The 23540-nt window shown below is 37.6% G+C and overlaps 1 protein-coding gene across 1 annotated transcript in view; it reads left to right on the top strand.

The window, feature by feature from the left end:
- Nucleotides 1–22896, top strand: part of LOC139114385 (prolow-density lipoprotein receptor-related protein 1-like) — a 25382-nt gene extending 2486 nt beyond the window's left edge. Inside the window, exons 4-19 of the mRNA XM_070676096.1 lie at nt 12163–12312; nt 12646–12759; nt 12935–13201; nt 13304–13457; nt 14228–14365; nt 14627–14762; nt 14876–15017; nt 15761–15856; nt 16281–16457; nt 17022–17192; nt 18054–18191; nt 18414–18501; nt 19809–21258; nt 21465–22054; nt 22369–22519; nt 22640–22896. Coding sequence (XP_070532197.1) covers nt 12961–13201; nt 13304–13457; nt 14228–14365; nt 14627–14762; nt 14876–15017; nt 15761–15856; nt 16281–16457; nt 17022–17192; nt 18054–18191; nt 18414–18501; nt 19809–20577 — 2250 coding nt within the window. The 5' untranslated portion in view covers nt 12163–12312; nt 12646–12759; nt 12935–12960 and the 3' untranslated portion in view covers nt 20578–21258; nt 21465–22054; nt 22369–22519; nt 22640–22896. The remainder of the gene's footprint in view (nt 1–12162; nt 12313–12645; nt 12760–12934; nt 13202–13303; nt 13458–14227; nt 14366–14626; nt 14763–14875; nt 15018–15760; nt 15857–16280; nt 16458–17021; nt 17193–18053; nt 18192–18413; nt 18502–19808; nt 21259–21464; nt 22055–22368; nt 22520–22639) is intronic.
- Nucleotides 22897–23540: the final 644 nt, after the last annotated feature.

The raw sequence follows: 23540 nt of genomic DNA, 5'->3' as shown, positions 1-23540 counted from the left end.
GCGAAAACCATAAACCCGCTCCCTATGCTGACGTTGTTGGGTTTATTTTGTTCATGTGCATTAAATGTAAGCAATCAAGGAAGTTTTGGGATGGAAATAGAGCAAAGGCATGAGTTTCCGCGAGATCTGTGCTACAAATATAACTTTACGCATGCGCACTCTTTTGCCTGTGTAGTCTGCCAATATGAGCATGCGCAATTGAGTGAACGTGCGTCTCGTGCTATAACCATGTAGTTCAGCTTTGCATGTTGACAGAAACAATTAATGCAGAGAATACTTTTCAGGACATCACATGTGAGTCTCTAAGGTAACAAGTAGGACGTTTAGGAAATCCTTTCAGAAAGTTCACGCCGCCTGTGGCCATATTTGTGGAGTATAAGCTTATACTTATATGTACCTGGAGCGGATACAGTATTTCTACTGTACAGTGTACATATTGCCGGATAATATGCGATGAAATTTTGCGTCTCACGTCGTTCAATCATTCAGATGGAAATGCAGCCCTTTTCCAAAATTTGAAAAAAACAGGGTGACAGATTTGGAATAGTAACTCTTGTATATCAAGAATGACGTAATTTAATGAGAAGACATTTGTATTCGAGCACGGCTACAGTTTTTGATTCGAGAACTCTCATCATGGACCGTGGTTGTATTCAACAATCGAGAGGGCTAGGGTGAGTCGGACTTTTTCTATGTCCATGTAGCACTTGTGCAAAAATAAGCGAATCCACAGGCCTTTGGCGAATCAATAAATGCGTTTTTCACCAAGCTGAAAGGTTGAAAGATCCGTCAGGTAGATAAATGCAGTCAAACCCAGCTGGGCACATAATGTGACTTTGTTCTGGAAATTACGAAGACGACCGGCCGTGCGGTTGAACTTTGCAACAAAGTTTCAATATCTGAACTGACGTACTTGAATGACAGGCACAGGAAACGATGGCCAATAATAATGTATCAATCACAACGACACAGAAATTATGCCTCCTCCCGGCAGAAGGGCCATGGCCAATTTTTAGCCCTGCTACAGTATGTCTCAGTGCTGAAAAGGCCATGTTGTTGTCAGGTTGTCATGGCGACTTTTAAAATTTGCATACAACTCTGAGAGTGAAACGGGTTGTTAATAGGTCACAAAACTTTTGAGTCCCACTGTCGTCCATTATACCTGTTTCCTTGGGTATTAAAGGTGTGCAAGTATACACATCAAAAGACTAGAAAATTCACTTCATGGGCAGAATCTCGTAAAATAGCCTTTTCTTGTCTGGTTAACGAAAAAAGATACCCCTGATCTAAAATATGCATGGTTTTAAATAAAAAACTGTGGTTACCTAAATGGTTACCATGGCAACATGAAACAAAAATGAACATGGAGTTCATGCTGTGATAAATACACTTAGGAGAGCATTTGCATAGTAACTGGGATTACTTTTAATGGAATTTGGAAATATTTGACATTTTAAACCGCAAATAGGTTACTATGGAAACATGGCAATACAAATGGATATCATGTTTTGTCTTTCTAACCCCAATATAACCCTTTGGTATAATATTTCTGTTGATTACTGGATTTTTATACTGGATATTTGGTCTTTCTAACCCAAAATATCCCTTTGATATAACATATTCTGTTGGTTACTGGATTTTACTTGGAATCTTTGAAAAACTGGTAATTTTTACTCCTGAATGGTTACCATGGAAACATCTCACATTAAAATGAGTGTGATTTTTTGGTGTGCTAACAGGAAAAACCCTTATTATTTTTTACATCAATCAATAGTTCTTTAATAGGAATTAGGGAAAAAGTAACATTTTCAATCCCAAAATAGTTACCATGGCAACTCGAAACATTAAGATAAGTCTGGTTTTTTGTGTTCTCTGACCAGAACTCCCCCACTAGGTAATTTCCACATCAATCAAAGTAACTTTTCATGGAATATTAGAAAAACTGAAATTTTCAACCCCTGGAATGGTTACCATGGAACATGAGGCAATGAAATCGATATCATATTTGGTCTTTTCTACCCAAAATACCCTTATGGTGAAATTTTCTCGGAAATTGAACCTATTATTATTCGCGTTATTATTCTATATAATACTTATATTAATTATTATTATTGTACTTGGGCCTCAGCCAAGTACATTTGTTTTCATTCCGTGGGAAAAAACTCTGTAAGGTATAACCATTTCTGGCTGAGACCAGGGAGGGCAAAATGTCTTGGCTTCATCTTTCTGGCATAATAAATGGCGTAATGATGTTAACTGAATGGAAGTGCTGCTCTCGGCTAGTCTTGAATAAGTGAGATGTGAATATTAATGCTTCTCTATCTGAGTTTTTGCCACAAAATCTTCTGAATATAATCAAAATGTGCATCGAAATGCAACAATTAATGCACCCTCCGTTTCCTAGGCGATGGCACGACCCTTGCTACACCCACTGGACCAGCCAAAGTGGGAGGGGTAATTTCAGTTTGGTCGAACAAGAGGGCTCGAGACCAGAATTTAACATTTAAACTTGAAACATGTTTAATCGCTGACAAGATGTGGACTAGTGTTAATCCAAGTAAAAGTGTGAAAAGGAAATGTTTTATATCCCGGACACAATGAAAAACATTACGACTGGAAACTGTACCCCAGTTGAGAATAGTAATGCCCACAGCGATGGAGAACACTTATCCTTGAGCTGAGAAAACCAGACCACCATTTCGAAATAGAGCTGCAGATTCGAGAAGCTCGTTCAAAATAGCTAGGTACACCCCATAAAAGGGGTGGTTTCGAGTTTTGAGGGCAAATTTCGCCTCCTTCATATAGAAATCCTACGTTTGTTTTTCCAGGAGAACACACCATTTGACACAAAATTTGCATGTAAAGGGGTCACCAGTAAGCACGTGGTCAAATCTGGCATAAGAAACAATATGAAATATTGGGTATAGCCAGTCCAAAATAAACTGATTTGAACTTTTGTGTTTTGTAATTTATACCACTGCAGTAACATTACCTTTTTTTGACAACATCACACAATGTAATACGTTTTGAAACTGAATACTCCGACGTATTCTGTGTCTCCTTTGCTAAAAAATACGGTATGCCGATTACCATGTAAGGAGATGATGACGTCAAGACAGATTTGTAGTGCGTTTGGTCCTGGATGGTGCACGAAGTTTTGTCAAGGTAGCTTGTGTATTTATTTCCTAAATGGGAGAGATTAGGGTCGATCTAAACGAAGGCCGAAGAATGTTATGATACTCTAAGCGAGCTGAACTCTAAGGCGAAAGGAGGATGTCTAGAATGATCTCGTCTCATTAAGATTATTTGGCGGTCAGTATTGAATTTCAACTGCGTCACAAGTTTGCGAAATGAGTATTCCGTCGAACGGTCAACGAACGATATTTTAGAATCTGGAGACATGGCACATCGCATTTTTATTTTAGTATTTTATATTTTACAAAAGATTTAAGAAGCAATGATTTTGTCGAAAATTCTGAAAAAAATATAGGAAGATTTGATCGCGAACACATTTTCACTTGGGGTCAACTAGCCCTGCTTACGATGCTGTGTGTTCCGCTACAGCTAATCGCCCCGCTCACCACAGCCCTGAAAAGACCCGTACACACGTACGTAGGGTCGGTGACTTCAAATCCATTTGGGACTTGACGTAAAAAGCCAAATTACTGCCGAAATTCAGCGTTCTTGGGCCCAAATCGTATCCCAGCCTACCTCAGCTACTCGATCGCTTCCAAAAATGACAGTCTTTTATTCACTTCTCGTAAATAACCGTCGATGTCGGCAACTCTCTCGCTAGCCCTGCGTACGATGCTGTGTGTTAGCTGTAGCACATAGCATCGTACGCAGGGCTAGGGGTCAACATGGGGTCGCAGCCATGTTGCCTCAAATCTTATTTCTGTCTGCACTCAAAACTCAAAAATGTCGGATATGAACCTGAAAAATCGATGTAATTTTGTCAAACTTCGGCGAAATTTCAGCCTATAGACAAAATTTCATCTAGGTAAGGTAAATTTACTGAAATTTGATCGTGAAATAATCCTGAGCTTGAACGTGACAGCTCGCCTTCTCCGGGAAGTCAAGTATCCAGCTGCCCATACACAGTTGATATGGCCAGGTTTATGAGATTGTTTTCAAGCGACGGCGGCAGACCGTACGGGGCTCTGGATATGAACCTACCGCCGGTGTAGCTGTAATAACTGTTGCATTGTTTTTAGTGCCCACGGACGAAGTCCTGGGGGTCATGTCAGTCCGTCCGTCCGTCCGTTCACGCAGATATCTCAGACATGCCCTGGTCAATTTCTTTCAAACTTTGCACAAGAATGGTACCCAACCCCATACAGATGCACGTCGATTTGTTTCACAATGCGATCGAATTTGGCCGTGTTAGAGGACTTTTTAGTTTACACCTCCATAGACTCCCATGTATAAGGCAGTTCTCCACAGACACCATGTATAAGGCCAAGAAAAATAAAAATTTAGTTTCTCATCGTATTCATATTGCCTAAAGGATGCAGTGACACAGTTTTTTGTCCCCACGGATAAAGTCCAGGGGCTTACATATTGGGTCATATCCGTCCGTGAGTCCATCAGTGAGTCCATCCGTTCACGCAGATATCTCAGACATTTTGACAAAATATCATGTGACCTTGGTGACCTTTGACCTCAAATATACATTATTGTCCATAACTCAGTAACCACAAGTGCTAAACCTTTCATATTTGGTATGATGGGACACCTTATGACACCATATATTGTACCTCATTAATTATGCGCATATCTTATTTTGAGCGAGCCAATAGAGCTAGAGGTCTGATTTTTGGTATATAGGAATAACTTAGCAATACAATTATTATGACAAAATGTGACGTGACCTCAATGACCTTTGACCTCAAATATACATATTTGTCCACAACTCAGTAACCACAAGTGCTACACCCTTCATATTTGGTATGATAGGACACCTTATGACACCATATATTGTACCTCATTAATTATGCGCATATCTTATTTTGAGCGAGCCAATAGAGCTAGAGGTCTGATTTTTGGTATATAGGAATAACTTAGCAATACAATTATTATGACAAAATGTGACGTGACCTCAATGACCTTTGACCTCATATATATTTGTCCACAACTCAGTAACCACAAGTGCTACACCCTTCATATTTGGTATGATGGGACACCTTATGACACCACATATTGTACCTCATTAATTATGCGCATATCTAATTCTGAGCAAGCCAATAGAGCTGGATGTCCGAGTTTCGGTATATAGGGATAACTATAGGGTAGAAATCTAAATATGCCCATCTAAATATTAGACATCTACCATCGAGAACAAAAGAAATTTGCTGTAATTTGAATATTTAAGGAGTTTAAGCAATTTCCACTATAAATAAAGAACCCCTGCCTCAAACTCCACAAAAGTTGCTAGACATATTTTGCCGTTGTCATGCCATTGCTTCGTTTAATAACCAGTTAATCAAATGCCTAATTGACAGGAGGAAATTCAAGACCATATTTGAATAGTAGTATATATTGTCCTCAAAATTACTCTATCACGGCCCAAGTACTCATTGCCTTCAGCAATACTGCCTTGTTATTATTATTATTATTATTATTATTATTGTTATTGTACTTGGGCCTCAGCCCAAGTACATTTGTTTTCATTCCGTGGGAAAAAACTCTGTAAGGTATAACCATTTCTGGCTGAGACCAGGGAGGGCAAAATGTCTTGGCTTCATCTTTCTTGGCATAATAAATGGCGTAATCATGTTAACTGAATGGAAGTGCTGCTCTCAGCCAGTCTTGAATAAGTGAGATGTGAATATTAATGCTTCTCTATCTGAGTTTTTGCCACAAAATCTTCTGAATATAATCAAAATGTGCATCGAAATGCAACAATTAATGCACCCTCCGTTTCCCAGGCGATGGCACGACCCTTGCTACACCCACCGGACGAGCCAAAGTGGGAGGGGTAATTTCAGTTTGGTCGAACAAGAGGGCTCGAGACCAGAATTTAACATTTAAACTTGAAACATGTTTAATCGCTGACAAGATGTGGACTAGTGTTAATCAAATTAAAAGTGTGAAACGGACAGGTTTTATATCCCGGACACAATGAAAAACATTACGACTGGAAACTGTACCCCCAGTTGAGAATAGTAATGCCCACAGCGATGGAGAACACTTATCCTTGAGCTGAGAAAGCCAGACCATCATTTCGAAATAGAGCTGCAGATTCGAGAAGCTCGTTCAAAATAGCTAGGTACACCCCATAAAGGGGTGGTTTCGAGTTTTGAGGGCAAATTTCGCCTCCTTCATATAGAAATCCTACGTTTGTTTTTCCAGGAGAACACACCATTTGACACAAAATTTGCATGTAAAGGGGTCGCCAGTAAGCACGTGGTCAAATCTGGCATAAGAAACAATATGAAATGTTGGATAAAGCCAGTCCAAAATAAACTGATTTGAACTTTTGTGTTTTTAATTTATACCACTGCAGTAACATTACCTTATTTTGACAACATCACACAATCCCGTACGAAAGATCAAAACTTGCTACATATTAGTACATATATGTTACAAATTTGATACACACTTTAATTGAACATGTGAAATATGCACCAAGTTGTACTAGTTTGGTACACACTATGGGATTTTCACCATGGTAGTTGGACATTTGTACCAAGCTTGTAGATATATGTGAAATACAAATCAAGTTGGTACGAACTTCAGATTTTTTTAGCTGTCCCACGTGGCACTGTTTGTCACAGAATTGAAACAATGATCGAACTACATACCCTGTGTTCATTGTACAAAATGACAAATTAATTCTTTTTATTCAAACAATTTTAAATACCCTCGATTGTTAAACACATATGAATTAGGTTACGCGTGGAATGCACAAATTTATAAAAACCATTGAGGTAGCTACCTCCATATCAAACCATTGCAACATCATGAATGAAAAACATCAAAAGTCAACTAAGCTGCCATTTTTCAAACAATTTCCTTGGACATATTTTAAATGATAAGGATCCAAAAATGGTACTCGAATTCCATTTAAAGACTTTTTTGTTCCGTTCACTAGTCGTAACCACTGAAAGTACCTGTCATGTGTCCGCCAAAACACATTCACACTGTCATACCAGTACGCTCAGAGCAGGGAAAAGTCATTGCCACGGCTATAAATGATTACTTGCATTATTACACATGTCCAAAGACCATGGATCCCAGCTGACACCAATGTCTTCAAATGATTGATTTCAAGTGCATAAAAGTTGGTAAAAAAGTAATATACTCTCCCATTTCTCGAGAAACTGACGTTTCAGATAAATGAGAGCATCGAGGTCACAGGTCACACAGCCTATTATGTATTTGAACTTCGACCTTACAAGATCACATGTCGTGAAGAGAGACACTTGATTGGCTAATTTGGCCAACACCAGCATTTGAATTCCACTGCACCATAGCAAGTCATGGATCATGCACTGCTTCAGCAGTCAAATTTACAACGTTTTTACCTGCCGTTTTGGGGAGAAATTGTAGACTATTTCTGTCATCGGACGATTAAGGGAACAAAGAAGAGATTCGGGAGTACAATTGTTGTTTGATGAAGGACACATTTCCTCCGTTCGACATCGAGAGTTTATGTAAGTTAAACACATTCAGTGGATCATGGATGTCCGTTATACACTCAAATGACCTTGGACAATTCCGCGGGATTTCAGTTAAGTTTCAAGCTAGAGTTTGCTGCTTTGACACTTTCCATGCCACAGAGGACCATTTCAAACCAACCACTGTTCATTGAGAACATCATGATGACAAGAAGTGAGACTGTCCCTATCGATCATTGCATTGGTTCTTATGATAGAAACTCCACTGCATGCTGTGCATGGACAAATCGGACATGGCAGAGTTATTTTCGTCACAGTTGTCAGTATCTTACGGTGGAAGCAATATTTTGGACTCGGCGGAACTAATCTGTCATCCAAGTGATGTGGAATGTGGTGTGTTTAGTTGTTTGCTTTTTGAAGTTGGACTGAACACTAAGTGTCTGTTCAAATATCGCTGTTAAGTCAAGGTCATCCTATGAAGTTTTATTTTTTTTGTAGCTCTGGACAATGTTTTTCGATGATTTTGCATTTTGATTTGAACATGTAATAATACAACATTAAGTTAAAACTCTTATGTTTTCCATGTACATTCAATAGGAAAGGTATTTTGAAATGTTTAAAGTGAATTTTATTCGTCAACAAAAGTATATATGTCACAAAAATTACAAAATTTTTTTGAATAAGTTTTTCATAGTTAACTATCTATGAGACTTTAATATTTTTTCACCACTCAGTTTCTATTTGGTACACATTTAAAAAAATTGTGATCTGTATGATCTTCTTTAAAGAGACAGAATTTACCATTTTTCAATCTAAATTCCATTGTCAGGGAATGTTTTGAATTAGAGTGTACTGTACATATATGCCAAAAAGAATATATTTTACAGCTCATTTTATGTATAAAGTACAAAGATTGCATGTTTATTATAGTAGAGATACTGTTTTATTCTGCAGTAATATATTGTGTTTTTTAGTTAACAAAATTTATTGTGTGAGAAGTTTTTTTTTTACAGTGTAGTATAGTTGAATGTGTCGTAGGGTGAGTGCGTGTTGGATGTAGTAATATCCTCTCAACTTTTTCATAGATGTTCAACCTAACATCTGGATACATGACTCTAAGGTGAATTTTAGAATCTGCTGCTCACAAGGTAAACATATCTAAAGAGTGTACATTTATAAGCCAGTTTAGAAAGAATCATTTGTATACAATACAACGGGGAGTAGCAGCACGATGATGTCATGTACCACATGTTGTGTGAGCATTACTTTGAAAAAGACGCTGTCAGGAATTACAATCATCTAAATCCCCTGAAATGTAACCAGGGCAACAGTATATGTCTGCTGTTGCTAAGGCAACAGATACCATGCCCACGATATTGAATCCCCCCCCACATCTCCAAGCTTGGTGCACACTCAATACAAACAAAAACAAAATGACCTCTACATTCTCTGTACAAACTTGGTGCAATGTTCATCACACTCTCCACACATACTTGCTGCAAACTTAGCCTATGTTTGAATCAAAGTGTATATAACTGACTAGCAAGATTGGTGCTTGTTTGGATGTCAGAATTTGTATCAAGTTTGTAACAAATAAGGAATGCAAACTTGTGGCAAATTTTGATCTTTCGTAAGGGATGTATACGTTTAAAACTGAATACTCCGACGTATTCTGTGTCTCCTTTGCTAAAAAATACGGTATGCCGATTACCATGTAAGGAGATGATGACATCAAGACAGATTTGTAGTGCGTTTGGTCCTGGATGGTGCACGAAGTTTTGTCAAGGTAGCTTGTGTATTTATTTCCTAAATGGGAGAGATTAGGGTCGATCTAAAAGAAGGCCGAAGAATGTTATGATACTCTAAGCGAGCTGAACTCTAACGCGAATGGTTGGATAATTTGGAGGATGTCTAGAATGATCTCGTCTCATTAAGATTATTTGGCGGTCAGCATTGAATTTCAACTGCGTCAAAAAGTTTGCAAAATGAGTATTCCGTCGAACGGTCAACAAACAATATTTAGAAATCTGGAGACATAGCACATCGCATTTTATTTTAGTATTTTATATTTTACAAAAGATTTAAGAAGCAATGATTTTGTCGAAAATTCTGAAAAAAATATAGGAAGATTTGATTGCGAACACATTTTCACTTGGGGTCAACTAGCCCTGCTTACGATGCTGTGTGTTCCGCTACAGCTAATCGCCCCGCTCACCACAGCCCTGCAAAGACCCGTACGTAGGGTCGGTGACTTCAAATCCATTTTGGGACTTGACGTAAAAAGCCAAATTACTGCCGAAATTCAGCGTTCTTGGGCCCAAGTCGTATCCCAGCCTACCTCAGCTACTCGATCGCTTCCAAAAATGACAGTCTTTTATTCACTTCTCGTAAATAACCGTCGATGTCGGCAACTCTCTCGCTAGCCCTGCGTACGATGCTGTGTGTTAGCTGTAGCACATAGCATCGTACGCAGGGCTACGGGTCAACATGGGGTCGCAGCCATGTTGCCTCAAAACTTATTTCTGTCTGCACTCAAACTCAAAAAATGTCGGATATGAACCTGAAAAATCGATGTAATTTTGTCAAACTTCGGCGAAATTTCAGCCTATAGACAAAATTTCATCTAGGTAAGGTAAATTTACTGAAATTTGATCGACAAATAATCCTGAGCTTGAACGTGACAGCTCGCCTTCTCCGTGAAGTCAAGCATCCAGCTGCCCATACACAGTTGCCCATATGGCCAGGTTTATGAGATTGTTTTCAAGCGACGGCGGCAGACCGTACGGGGCTCTGGATATGAACCTACCGGCGGTGTAGCTGTAATAACTGTTGCGTTGTTTTTAGTGCCCATGGACGAAGTCCTGGGGGAGTTATAGGTTTGGTCATGTCAGTCCGTCCGTCCGTTCAAGCAGATATCTCAGACATGCCCTGGTGAATTTCTTTCAACTTTGCACAAGAATAGTACCCAACCCAATACAGATGCACGTCGATTTGTTTCACAAGGCGATCGAATTTGGCCGTGTTAGAGGACTTTTTAGTTTACACCTCCATAGACTCCCATGTATAAGGCAGTTTTCCATAGACTCCCATGTATAAGGCCAAGAAAAATAAAAAATTAGTTTCTCATCGTATTCATATTGCCTAAAGGATGCAGTGACACAGTTTTTTGTCCCCACGGATAAAGTCCAGGGGGCTTATAGATTGGGTCATATCCGTCCGTGAGTCCATCAGTGAGTCCATCGGTTCACGCAGATATCTCAGACATTTTGACAAAATATCATGTGACCTTGGTGACCTTTGACCTCAAATATACATTATTGTCCATAACTCAGTAGCCACAAGTGCTAAACCTTTCATATTTGGTATGATGGGACACCTTATGACGCCACATATTGAACCAGATTAATTATGTGCATTTCTAATTTCGAGCGAGCCAATAGAGCTAGAGGTCTGATTTTTGGTATATAGGGATAAGTTAATTTGTTTGACAAAACGTCACGTGACCTCAATGACCTTTGACCTCCAATATACATATTTGTCCACAACTCAGTAACCACAAGTGCCACACCCTTCATATTTGGTATGATAGGACACCTTATGACACCATATATTGCACCTCATTAATTATGCACATATCTTATTTTGAGCGAGCCAATAGAGCTAGAGGTCTGATTTTTGGTATATAGGAATAACTTAGCAATACAATTATTATGACAAAATGTGACATGACCTCAATGACCTTTGACCTCATATATATATATATATATATATATTTGTCCACAACTCAGTAACCACAAGTGCTACATCCTTCATATTTGGTATGATAAGACACCTTATGACACCACATATTGTACCTCATTAATTATGCGCATATCTAATTTTGAGCGAGCCAATAGAGCTAGAGGTCTGATTTTTAGTATATAGGAATAACTTAGCAATACAATTATTTTGACAAAATGTCATGTGACCTGAATGACCTTTGACCTCAATATATATATTTGTCCACAACTCAGTAACCACAAGTGCTACACCCTTCATATTTGGTATGATGGGACACCTTATGACACCACATATTGTACCTCATTAATTATGCGCATATCTAATTCTGAGCAAGCCAATAGAGCTAGATGTCCGATTTTTGGTATATAGGGATAACTATAGGGTAGAAATCTAAATATGCCCATCTAAATATTAGACATCTGCCATCAAGAACAAAAGAAATTTGCTGTAACTTGAATATTTGAGGAGTTTAAGCAATTTCCATTATAAATAGAGAACCCCTGCCTCAAACTCCACAAAAGTTGCCAGACATATTTTGCCGTTGTCATGCCATTGTTTCGTTTAATAACCAGTTAATCAAATGCCTTATTGACAGGAGGAAATTCAAGACCATATTTGAATAGTAGTATATATTGTCCTCAAAATTACTCTATCACGGCCCAAGTACTCATTGCCTTCAGCAATACTGCCTTGTTATCATTATTATTATTATTATTATTATTATTATTATTATTATTATTATTATTATTATATTCGTCTTCAGGAGTTTGGATTTTTCATTACTGACAGACAAGATAATTACCTTCACATAGTGCCCCAAGACGTAAGGAAGCGACGCATTCCATAAGACTACAATATAACGTCCCTAATGGAGTGATATTTTATTCGGATGTAAATCAGCCAAACCAGAATGGTCAGTAAACATACATACACAGCAATTCCATTACATTCCAACACCTTCCGATTTTTACAATAGCAACTAATATCACTGCTGCTACTACTACGCCATTGTTGTTGGTGTAATCATTGTTGTTATAAGTTATTATTATTGTAGTTGTTGCTGTTGTAGTGGTGGTGGTGTTAGTGCTTGTGGTTCCGTTTTACTGATATCAGAATCCCTTTTCGACAAAAGTAAAGCACAGTCCCGTTCAGCTCCTCTACCAAAATTGGGGTACATTATGTTTTCGTTTGTTTAAAATCCTGTTTATAATGAGAGATAGTACTTCTTCTTACATATTCCCATCAGCCCCATGTGACAACGCCGGATGTAATCAGTTATGTGTTAGTGATCGGGATGGGTACAAATGTATCTGTACATATGGATACCAGTTGCAGGCTGACAACGAAACATGCGAACAAGGTAAATTAAAACTAGAATTTGTAATGATCATTAAGATTTCAGCTTCGCTAATAAGCAGATTTTATCTACGAAACGTATTTTACATTTTACAGCATGACTGTGTGAGAGTAATCAAAACTACACGTTTTTATTGTAAATTTCCAAAAATGACGCAAGTTCCATTCCTCTGTTTCAGATAACAGTGTGATATACGACCACGAGATGATATTCTCCATGAAAGATGAAGGTCTATGTACTTTTCAACCCAATGTGGCCCACCAGCTAAAATCCATTGTATCGGTGTTTTCAAACGCTGAACCTGAAGAGTTGGATGTTGACGTGTACGCATTATATGTTTTTACTATTGTACGCGCCGTTGACGTAACAGAAATAAGGCGAATGAGATTAGAGACTACGGAACTATGGGACAGCATAATACAGTTACCATCATCTGACGTACGAGGTGAGACAAAGTGCCACTGTGTATGCATGCTTAATACGTGTCAATGTCCAATGCTATTATGGATATCACTGAAAATTCAAGCGACTGTTCGTTTTTCGTCAGGTCTCGCAGTGGATTGGGTTGCATCGAATCTTTACATCACCGATGCTGAACGACGTGAAATCGTGATATCCTCGCTTGACGGAAGCTACGTAACAACTTTGGTCGACAGCGACATCAGTCGTCCTACAGCACTAGTTGTCCACGCTCCGAAACAGTAAGAACGGTTTTGTATGACATTTGATTTCATGACATTGTCATATGATTTCACAAACATCTCTTTTATCGATCGCTGCTTAGTCGGCTCAATTTGTATGTAATTAGTCGCCTTATGGCCTTTGAATATAAACAACAACAACAACAACAACAACATAATAATAATAATAATAATAATAATAATAATAATAATAATAATAATAATAATATAATAATTCTCATTTCAAATGAATTCAAATTATGGCGAGAAATACACTGGCACAATCATACAAACTTTCACGTTACAAAAAGACTGAAAAATAGTTGCCATAGGCACTAATCGAGTTCAGCCTCACACTCAGAAATATATGAATGTACAGTATGTGAAATGGCGACTATTCCGTGATATCACAAAAAATGACATTAAACGATGAGAAATAGCTGAAAATTGTAGCCAAAACAGCAAAATCACAAATTTATCAGATAATTTTTCAATTCTCTTTTAAATCTGTGTCTAGTGGAATACAAGCTAACTTTCGAGTCGCCTTGCCAAGACAGCCCTTTAATCCAAGATGAATGATATTCTCGAATGTTTGTAAAATAATCAACATATATGATGGACAATTTTAATGTACACGGAAAAACATCGGTCTTTTCTCTATGACAGCTACCTTTACCAATCAACACTCTCTCCAAAAAGTAAAAGTTATGAACTCTAGGGGGGATCTGCGTCGGAATCTATAATTACATAAAATAGCCTCTTAAATGCTTCTCATTTTCCAAAATATGCAGGTATGTGTTCTGGTCTGATACCGGAGCTAATCCACGGATCGAAAGGTCAGATCTCTCTGGAAGAAGAGAACGACAAGTTCTTGTGAATACCGACATAGAGTCACCGACACATTTAGTGATAGACATGCAGAATGACAGGTTTGAAAGAATAAAATCTTCCTAGTTACATAACAAAGTCACGCCCATGTATCAGAGAAATTGCTTCAATTTGCCAGATTGTTTTCATATGTCTAGTGAAAATATTGATTAAAATACAGAAAGAGTGAATGCTAGAACCATGTTGTTAAGAAAATCGAAATTCATCGCTTCTAAACGTTATGCCATTTGTCGCCCTGTACTAAATCACCTTTCTTGGCAGCCTTTAATACAGCGACTTTAGAATCTATTCTTTCTTCATAGGATTTATTGGGCTGACGGTGAAACTTTATTCATAGAATCTATGGAATTTGATGGTCAAGGGCGAGAAGTATTTTACAATTACTCGGGTTTGGTAGATGACCCATTTTTCCACTTCACAGGATTAGCCATATTTCAGGTAGGCAACGTTAGGGAAATTTAATGAAATCTGACAGTCATCATATTTACTGTATGTCGAACTCCAAGTTAAATCACAGTGATGTCCACTCATGCTCTATTCTATTCTATTAGGACTTGCTGTATGCTACGGAAGTGGACAATGTATTGAGAGTGTTTGAGATACCAAATAAAAGTCTTATTAAAGGTATAAATTTTCCCGGTGAGATAAACGCAATGAAGTTCTTTCATGAGAGTTTGCAGCCTATTTCTCAAGGTAGGATTTCAACAAATAAGTTGTGCAATGATTTATAGTTACTTTGCAGGAATTTAAACAATGACATTGGAGAGTATCTGATTAAATGAATTATCATATGTAGATAGTAATTAGACGATAGTGGCAGAAATACATGACTAAATCATTATCATTTTTACTTTGTTCATCGATATCAGTATAATGGATGTCTCTTTCTAACCTCTGATCAGCGTTATCATGATCGTCATCGCTGTACTCCTCCCGCTCCCTCTCCTCCTTATCATCATCATCATCATCATCATCATCATCACCATCATCGTCATTATCATTACCACTTTCGTTTGTTATTGCCTGACTAGGAGATGTATGTTGTGAGACATAAGACGTCTTGCTGAATCATTTTAATTTTTTCTCGACGTTCATTTTTTCGGAGACTGGCAGTCGATAGTGTTTTGATTTAGCTTCTTGAACATAATTGCCCTTCCAAGTCGACACAGTGTAATCAGCTGATGGTGTATATGTTTTAACTACGAAAGACCGCCCTATTAATTACATGCAATTTTCCTCCGAATTTATTTATTTTTAATCTATGGCAACTTTTCATTCCGAAAGATGTATTGTGAAAGTACTTTCTTGTGTTTCCCTACATAGTACAGAAGGTTTATCTGACTCATTTTAACAAATACGACATTTAAATAATGATAAGTATATCATGTGTAGATATCTTTTGTAGAAACAAAATCATATATGTATCATTTATGAAGGTCCTTGTGATGTTTTAAACGGAGGCTGTGATGAAATTTGCATCAACACAAAATACGGAGCAGAGTGTGTTTGTTCTGCGATACACTGCACTACAGGTATGAATACAAGTAATGTGCCAATAATTCTCCATTTTCACACAAAATATGAAACAAGAAAAATGCTTCATGTACCCAATCGATTGCATGCAAATGAGTACTAGATTTTTTTATGATTTGCCACACTTCTGAGATATCAACTTTAATGCAGCCCAGCTGCTTATGTACATTATATCGCCTAAGTAAATTCTGATAATCCTCAAAGAATGACTTTGCGTTTGACATGCAGATATAGGAACCTCAAACAGTATTCAAATGAATCAGCGATGGCAAAATGATGCCATTTGGTTTATATCATTCAGTAATCTTTAACAAATTTATGAAAACAAAAATAACATCATTGGTAACACAACATTTAAAATCTTGAATTTTCGTGTTTGAACGTTTCCAAAAATGAGTCGTATTTTCTCCAATGCTGTTACAGTATTCAGATGTCCTCTAACAATAGCCAATGGCAAACTGGTCTCTCAGTGCGATAACAGAAATGGTCACTCTTGTGATTTCACGTGTAACTCCGGCTACATCAGAGCCACAGACAACCCTGTTACATGCACTGAACTTGGAGAGTGGAGCATTAGCAGCCAAGATCTATGTCGACTTCGTAATATGTCTTTATTTATTGCTTATAATTAAATTTCCATTAGCTCCATGATTTTGCATTTCACTTACCAAAATTACCACAAATCTTGCATAAGATGTTTTGGATACATGCTATTGAGCCATATTGTCTTTCAATCCTAGGACTTTTGATCGAGTAAATTTTAGGCGCTTACGTGACACGTACATTTGCGGCGGCAATGTTTCAGTTGTAAAATCTAGGTTGTCCCATGTTTGAAAACCGTCCCGTGGTATAATTTAAGTACTTTTACATAAGTTGAAGTTCATTTCAAACCAGAGGGCGGTATTTCCTCTGTGGTATTTCTTCAACAATGCCAGCATGCCAATGAGTCCTCTTGCATTTACACCCAATGGAATACGTCCATACAGGATTGCTTCGAAAGTTAGTTCCAATGAACTGTTCTCAATGTTCTAGTTTACCCAAAATGCAAATGGAACTAAACATATTAGACGAAATACGATGCTACAACCGGGAATAGTTGCGCGACACACGGTGCACTAATGCACACTGACTCAATATGATGATTATCTTATATGCTTCTTTCAGCACCTAGATGCCCCTTGGACATTCCAAATGGACAAATATCTGACCCATGTGACAATAAAATGGGCGAATCTTGTAACTATACCTGCAATGATGGGTACAGACCCGTTACTATGGATAGCATAACTTGTGGAGATGAAGGAGAGTGGAGTACACCAAGTCAAGAACTTTGTAGTGAGTGTTTTTTTGTTTTTTCTGAGACCTATGAAGACCATGATTGATTTTGTTTCCAAATGTACCACTATTTAAGAAGAAAGAGACATCGATAACTATATTTTGATTACTGCTCAGGTTGAATGGACTTAGATGGAAACTATACAGTAGCTTTGTGCATCAATTCGTCATTCTTTATCGCAAAGTCGAAATCATTGATATTATTACCCCTGAGGAAAGCGTTTTACACTACATTGACATGTTCTGAAAATATTGAATATCTTGTCACAACATAAAGTGAACGGCGAATAGCTTTCTCGCTAGAGGCCTAGTGTAGTCGATCTATCGCATAAAATACAAAGCAATAATCAATGTTTTCAAAATAAGGATGAGAAATCAGAGAGCGTCCTTCAGATGACGTTTAAGGTTTAACTTAGCAGCTGTTAACTTTCGATGATTTTTTTTGTTTATAAATTCAACCACAGTTTATTGTTCTACTCTCCAGAGCAGGTTGAGATACACAGTATTTTGCTTAACAACTAATTCTGTACACGAGTAGACTGCATTTTTAATGCTGTCAAGTGAATTCTGGTTCAGACTAGAATTCAAACGTGGAAAAATATGACGCGCGTTCACATGAGTAGACGCTGCACGGTATAGACAAGCTTAATAGTTAGTGTATCAACATGATTTGGGCAGTAAAACAAGAACCGGCGAATGACTTACATTACAAAAATAGGGAAACAATATAATCAAAAGTACTGTTATAATTCTTGAAAGTCTGATATAGCATAGAAACGCCTTTCGAAAAAGGTAATAAGTGATATACACATTAAGTTCGAGCGAACAAATTCATCATCTGGAATTACAACTACTTTTCAGTTGAACTTCATTGTGTCTCTGAGCCCTGCCTAAATGAAGGTAACTGCACGGATACAGATGGCGGGTTCAACTGTACGTGTCCTTCACAATGGCAAGGTGACGTGTGTGACACTTACATACAAGAACCTATCAAAGGAGGTAAGGTTTGCATCAACAAGTTGAATTATAGCCCTTGTTTTAAAAACACAATTTAGCGAAACTTTTATGAAGCAGTGATCAAGAAAAGTCAATGACAAGAGCCACTTCTTATTGTTTCTTCTTCTACAAAATTCACTATAAAACATAAATCGCTGTATCTTGAACTAATAAACCCATTTTGTAATGGCATGATGCAAAGAACTTGTCAATTTTATTTCCCAGGAGTGTCTACCGGCGCTGTCATTGGGGCCTCTTTGGTGGTCGTCGTCCTCGTCATCGTTGCGGTTGTTCTGTTGGTTTTATTCAGAGGGTAAGGAGTAGCCCATTGAGAAGACGCTATGTATTCGTACTCCATCAACTTCTTTCATTATTTCTTTCGTTGTGTTTATTTCATTTCGTTTAGTTTCGTTTTGTTTTACTTTCATTGTTTTGTTTTGCTTGAGATAATCAAAATGCAGTCTCCGCCATTGCTGTTATCAATTTCGAAGGAAATAAATGCCTTAGCTTATTCGTCAGATGATAGCAACGTCTTAAAATTACATGAAGACATTATGAAATTAAATATTTTAGTCTCCATTGGAAATACGTTTCATGCCGTCCCTCTTTGAACATTTGTGACAGGTACTTTCTTCCTCGCAGGAGCAAATCAGAGCCAGGGTAAAATATATTTGAATGATGGACGGACAACACTTTCATGCAAGTCTGCTCGACCTTGTAATTAAATATCTCCATTAAACCAAACAATCTACTCAGAGCATGCTTGTCATTCAATTCAATATCTTTGGTACCCAAACGTATCGTAGACGCGTCTATTCGCAATTGTTCATTGTGCTTGGAGTTAATTTACCCAGTCTTAAAGCCGCACTTTTCAATCCCAGGTTCTCGCATTAGTGGAGTTCTCCTCCCATTCAAATACATGGCCAGTATGATGTTTGATTTCTATAACATTAATTACACAAACTGACCTCAACCTTTTGTCACATTTTGCTAATCCTGCAAACAGAGCTTATGCAAGCTTTTGATTGACGGTCAGTTCAAATTGCCAACGGTCATTGATTCCCCGCCACAAACGCTCGAATTTCCTAAAAAAATGTCTTCCAGTTGCGTTAGACATTGAATACAACCACAGAGTTCGATCGGCAACAACTTCACGCTGACCGCTTGGCAGTCTGTCTGTGCTTTTGTGACCGGGAAAAACTAAAAAGTGGCATTTTCTGGAGCGTGTGCCCGCGTGTTGCCTGTTTGGTATCCACTTCCACAATGAACGCCGCCATATACCTTGGCGTCCTTTTAAAGGGAGGCTCTGCCTTTAATTAAGACAGAATATTTGGTCTCTAATTTTTTTCCAAATTCTTTTTTTTATTTACATTATGGAGCTTATTTTTTACCAATTAGTTAATGTCACTCCTTGATATAGTTTTGAGCTCTGATTTAATTTGCCTTAGGGTGGCTAATTAAAAATATCTCGATCAGCGAATCTAATTAATCAAAATATTTTATCATGCCAACTACGAGTTATTCCTCCCCCCTTCCCCTGTATAGCGTCAATCTCCTACCGCCTCAAGGGATGAACTGAGGCTTGCACGTTAAAAGTGTGTCTGATTTTCTTTTTTTCAGAAAGATCTTCAGTGCCTGTAGAGACTCTGACGCCCCGTTTGATGATGTCTTCACGGGAAGCAAATCGACGGATGAGAACGATTACTCTGGTGTCCCTTCAGCGCCTCCAGCGACCGTACCAGCAGCACCTACCCACCAAGCACACCTCTCTCCTGTTGAGCTGAAAGTTCAACACATCGAGGGGCCGCAGCATGTACAATGGCATTCTGGCGTCGTTCAGATGGCAGCCTCGGCAGACTCCATTGGCTATATGACAGCCCCGCCAGATCCCCATACATATGACTTCCTGTCAACTACAGCAAAGGATGGCGATTATCACACATCAGCTGAAATGTTTCCGGACGGTATTGAGAACGAAGGTATGGACGAGACAGACAGTAATGGCATCGATGATTACTCTTCTATGAAATCTCAGGAAGCAGACCAGGACTACATCATGCCAGATTCTCAGCCAAAAGGTGACGCCTCTGGCGAGGGAAGATTACAGTCAGCTAGTCCTGAAACTGCGTCTCCGAGCGTAAATGACAGCAATAGCTACGCCAAGATGCAGCTCTCCTCTCCTGACTACGACAACATCACGCCACGTCTGATGGAGACATCCAACATTGAAACAGCGCTGAAACCATTTCAAGGTCAAGACAATTCTAAGATGGCGGTTGCATCATTCGATAACAAGGCTTTCTCGACTGCAGATGACGTACTTCAACCCAGTGTTGAAAACGATTGCTGCGATAATAATACTGACGCTGTTGGGATGACCTCAAAATAGGTACACCGGTCGTTGAATGGTTCTACTAGTCCACCTCTTGAAGTCACTACATAACGCAGTGTAGAATTTGAAATAAATACAGCTACTATAATTTTGTGATATCATCCGATTGCCAAATACTAATGAAGATCGATATTGTCGTCAAATTTAACGTTGGGCTTTTCATTTTATATTAAACCTTACTAAAATACTAAGTCTATGTTCTTCAATAATCGCACTTTATGTATCTTATATTGTGTTTGTTCGCCCTTCTGTTGTTTTTAATGACGAAAATCACTATTTAAGGATTCATGAGAAGGGAAAAGCTTGATTTGATGTATGGTGTCTTTTTAGATATCTAATTCTTTCAAGTTCCTACAAACTATTTGCACGATAGCAGTTTCAAGTTGCAACAATTACAAACTCATATAATACTTATTAAATCATGCTTAATGATGGTTATCGTTCGACAACTTTACTGAGTTATGAATGTATTTTACAACGTTTTACTTGCAGAGGATAGTATATTTTAATCCCAACTATATATTGATAAATAAACAGACATTCGTATACTGTACCCATGTAGACTAGTCAGTATTATCGTGAAGGGAATGCCATAGTTGAAATAAATAAAAAAGTTTTAATAATTGTTAGACAATCTTTGTATCCAGAACAATATATGGAAATGTGAGCTCTCTCACTGCATAAAAACCCTATAATGTATTAACAAGGATTATTGCCTGTATTTTAGCTGAAGAGTGCATATGCAGATGAATACAGTCAAGAATCCATTTTTTGTATTAAGCAAGCCTGTATTCATGTGGATTCATGTGAATTCAAGTGTATTACACTATAATACAGGCAACTCATTAATTTGAATTTATCTGAATTATTGGGTTTTCATGCAGTGTTTGTCATTTTATCATGAGCCCCCTTACGGTTGAAGGAGAGTCTGAATGTTCTTATCAACTTTATATATCATACCTTGCAAGATACCATGTCAGAGATGAAGTCATGACGTAATATAGAGGAGATTTGTATTTTCACAATATTTCACACTTTAGATATCGAAGAAGAGTCTGAATATGATTATTACCTTCATCAATTATTTTGCGTTGGATTTTACCCTGTGTTTTTGCTCCTATTACATTTCGATGTTGAATTTTTACCTCAGTACAGTTTAATTTTCTCGTATTTCAAATGGTCTATTACTGCTACGTTTTGTTGAAGTTGTTTCTTCACTCAACGAAGATTAACATTCAAAGATAATGTTTTTCTGTTTTTTTATTGTACCCATATTGCATATTTCTATCACTAGATGTTTATTTTATTCTGACAGTCAGCTGCTTGGTTTTTCAAATAAGACACGTTATTTACACTGCATTTAAGTATGTAAATTATCTTGTAGGTGTCAATCTCATTTAATTTCCACCGTTGCTTTTGTCGGTTCAGTGTTATTACAATCTTGACAGCAAACTAGTGAGTACAGTTTTGCGTTGTTCTTCAACTTTCTGTGTAGTGTAGGCCCTCGTGAAGAGTCTATGTCTCATTTACCACTGAAAACACTTTTAGATTTCCTCTCACTTTTCTGATGTCCTTTATTTTCCTTTTTACATTCTTTTATTGCCTGTTATCCATTTACTTTCATTTTTTAACCTTGATGACGTGCGATTAAGCCAACGAAAAGTCGGACAATAAATTGTAGATTTTAGTGAAGAACATTGTGTCCTAGAGTTGGTATTGCTTGACCTGTTCTGTCAATATTACCAATGATATATATTGGCAATATATCCGTGCTTTTGCTTATGGTAGTATGCATCTCGAAAGTAAAAGACTAAAACTTTTGCTCAAAACTTTCCTAAAATGAAACTCTTAAGCATTCTCTTACCAAATCAACAATAAAAATCGGATTCGCCGTGCAAAGTTTGGAACAAGAAACAAAGTATCCAACATTTTGCGATATGTGAAATTCAAAATGGCCGCCATTCCTGTGTTACCTCTATGGGGAAAATTTAATTTTGGATTTCATGAAAAACTAAAGCAAGACTTGTGAAAAACTGAGCCCCCACAAGTGGTACGTCAGAAAAGATGGTTTTCAAAATGCAGCCTTTACTACGCAGCTCTCAGAGCCTAAAGCAAATTTGATTTTGTTCTGGTCGTGACGCCGATCAATGATAGCCTTAACATTGTATTTCTTTTTCATCTAGATTATATTAAAAAACTCAATTGTTATAATAATATCCCTCAATACATTCTTAGAGATTCATATAGTTAAACTCGCATACTTGTTGACTCTTATTTTTCTGAAAATAAAATTTCTTGTAGTGACTTGACAAAACAATTGTAGAAGCCTTAGGGATCAATTCTTCTTTCAACGTTGGGATCGCTGATTGGTATGAAATAAATCTCTTTAATTTTTATCAGGATGTCACGCTGTTTTGTAAATTGTTACGCACATACCTGGCGAGGTAGACGTGGTTCTAGTCGGAGGTTTTGAATTTCAGCAGTTATTACGCCTAAGTGTAACAGTCTTCTACGAGAAACGCGATGACGTCGACCTTGATGACCACAATACGATATATAAAAACGTAGCATCTGCACCATATTGGATGGACGCTATAGGGTGTGATAAAATGTGAATCTAATGAAAACCTATTACATCGCATTCAAAAATAATTTTATCCAATTTTATCTTATGTTTTTACTGAACTGAAAAGAGGTTCAAGTTTTTTACAAGTATCTGTTGAGCATTTATTGCAATTTAATCCAAATTCAGAGTCAGTCTGAGATGATTATTGGTAAAGAAATCAGATAAAACAAACATTTATTATTATTTTTTAAGTGTGAACATCAAATAGGAAACTAAAGTACACCCCGCATCTAGAAAACCCTTCATTATTGAAAGTAACATTCAAACCTTTTCCCAACACAGAAACTGGCCTGGTTGGGATTATAACACATTCATCACAGTTCTCGATGTTTAT

The sequence above is a fragment of the Ptychodera flava genome, chromosome 16 (assembly GCF_041260155.1).
Source record: "Ptychodera flava strain L36383 chromosome 16, AS_Pfla_20210202, whole genome shotgun sequence".
Taxonomy (NCBI): Eukaryota; Metazoa; Hemichordata; class Enteropneusta; family Ptychoderidae; genus Ptychodera; species Ptychodera flava.
The sequence above is the reverse complement of the archived record's forward strand: the minus strand, read 5'-3'. Positions and strand labels throughout refer to the sequence as shown.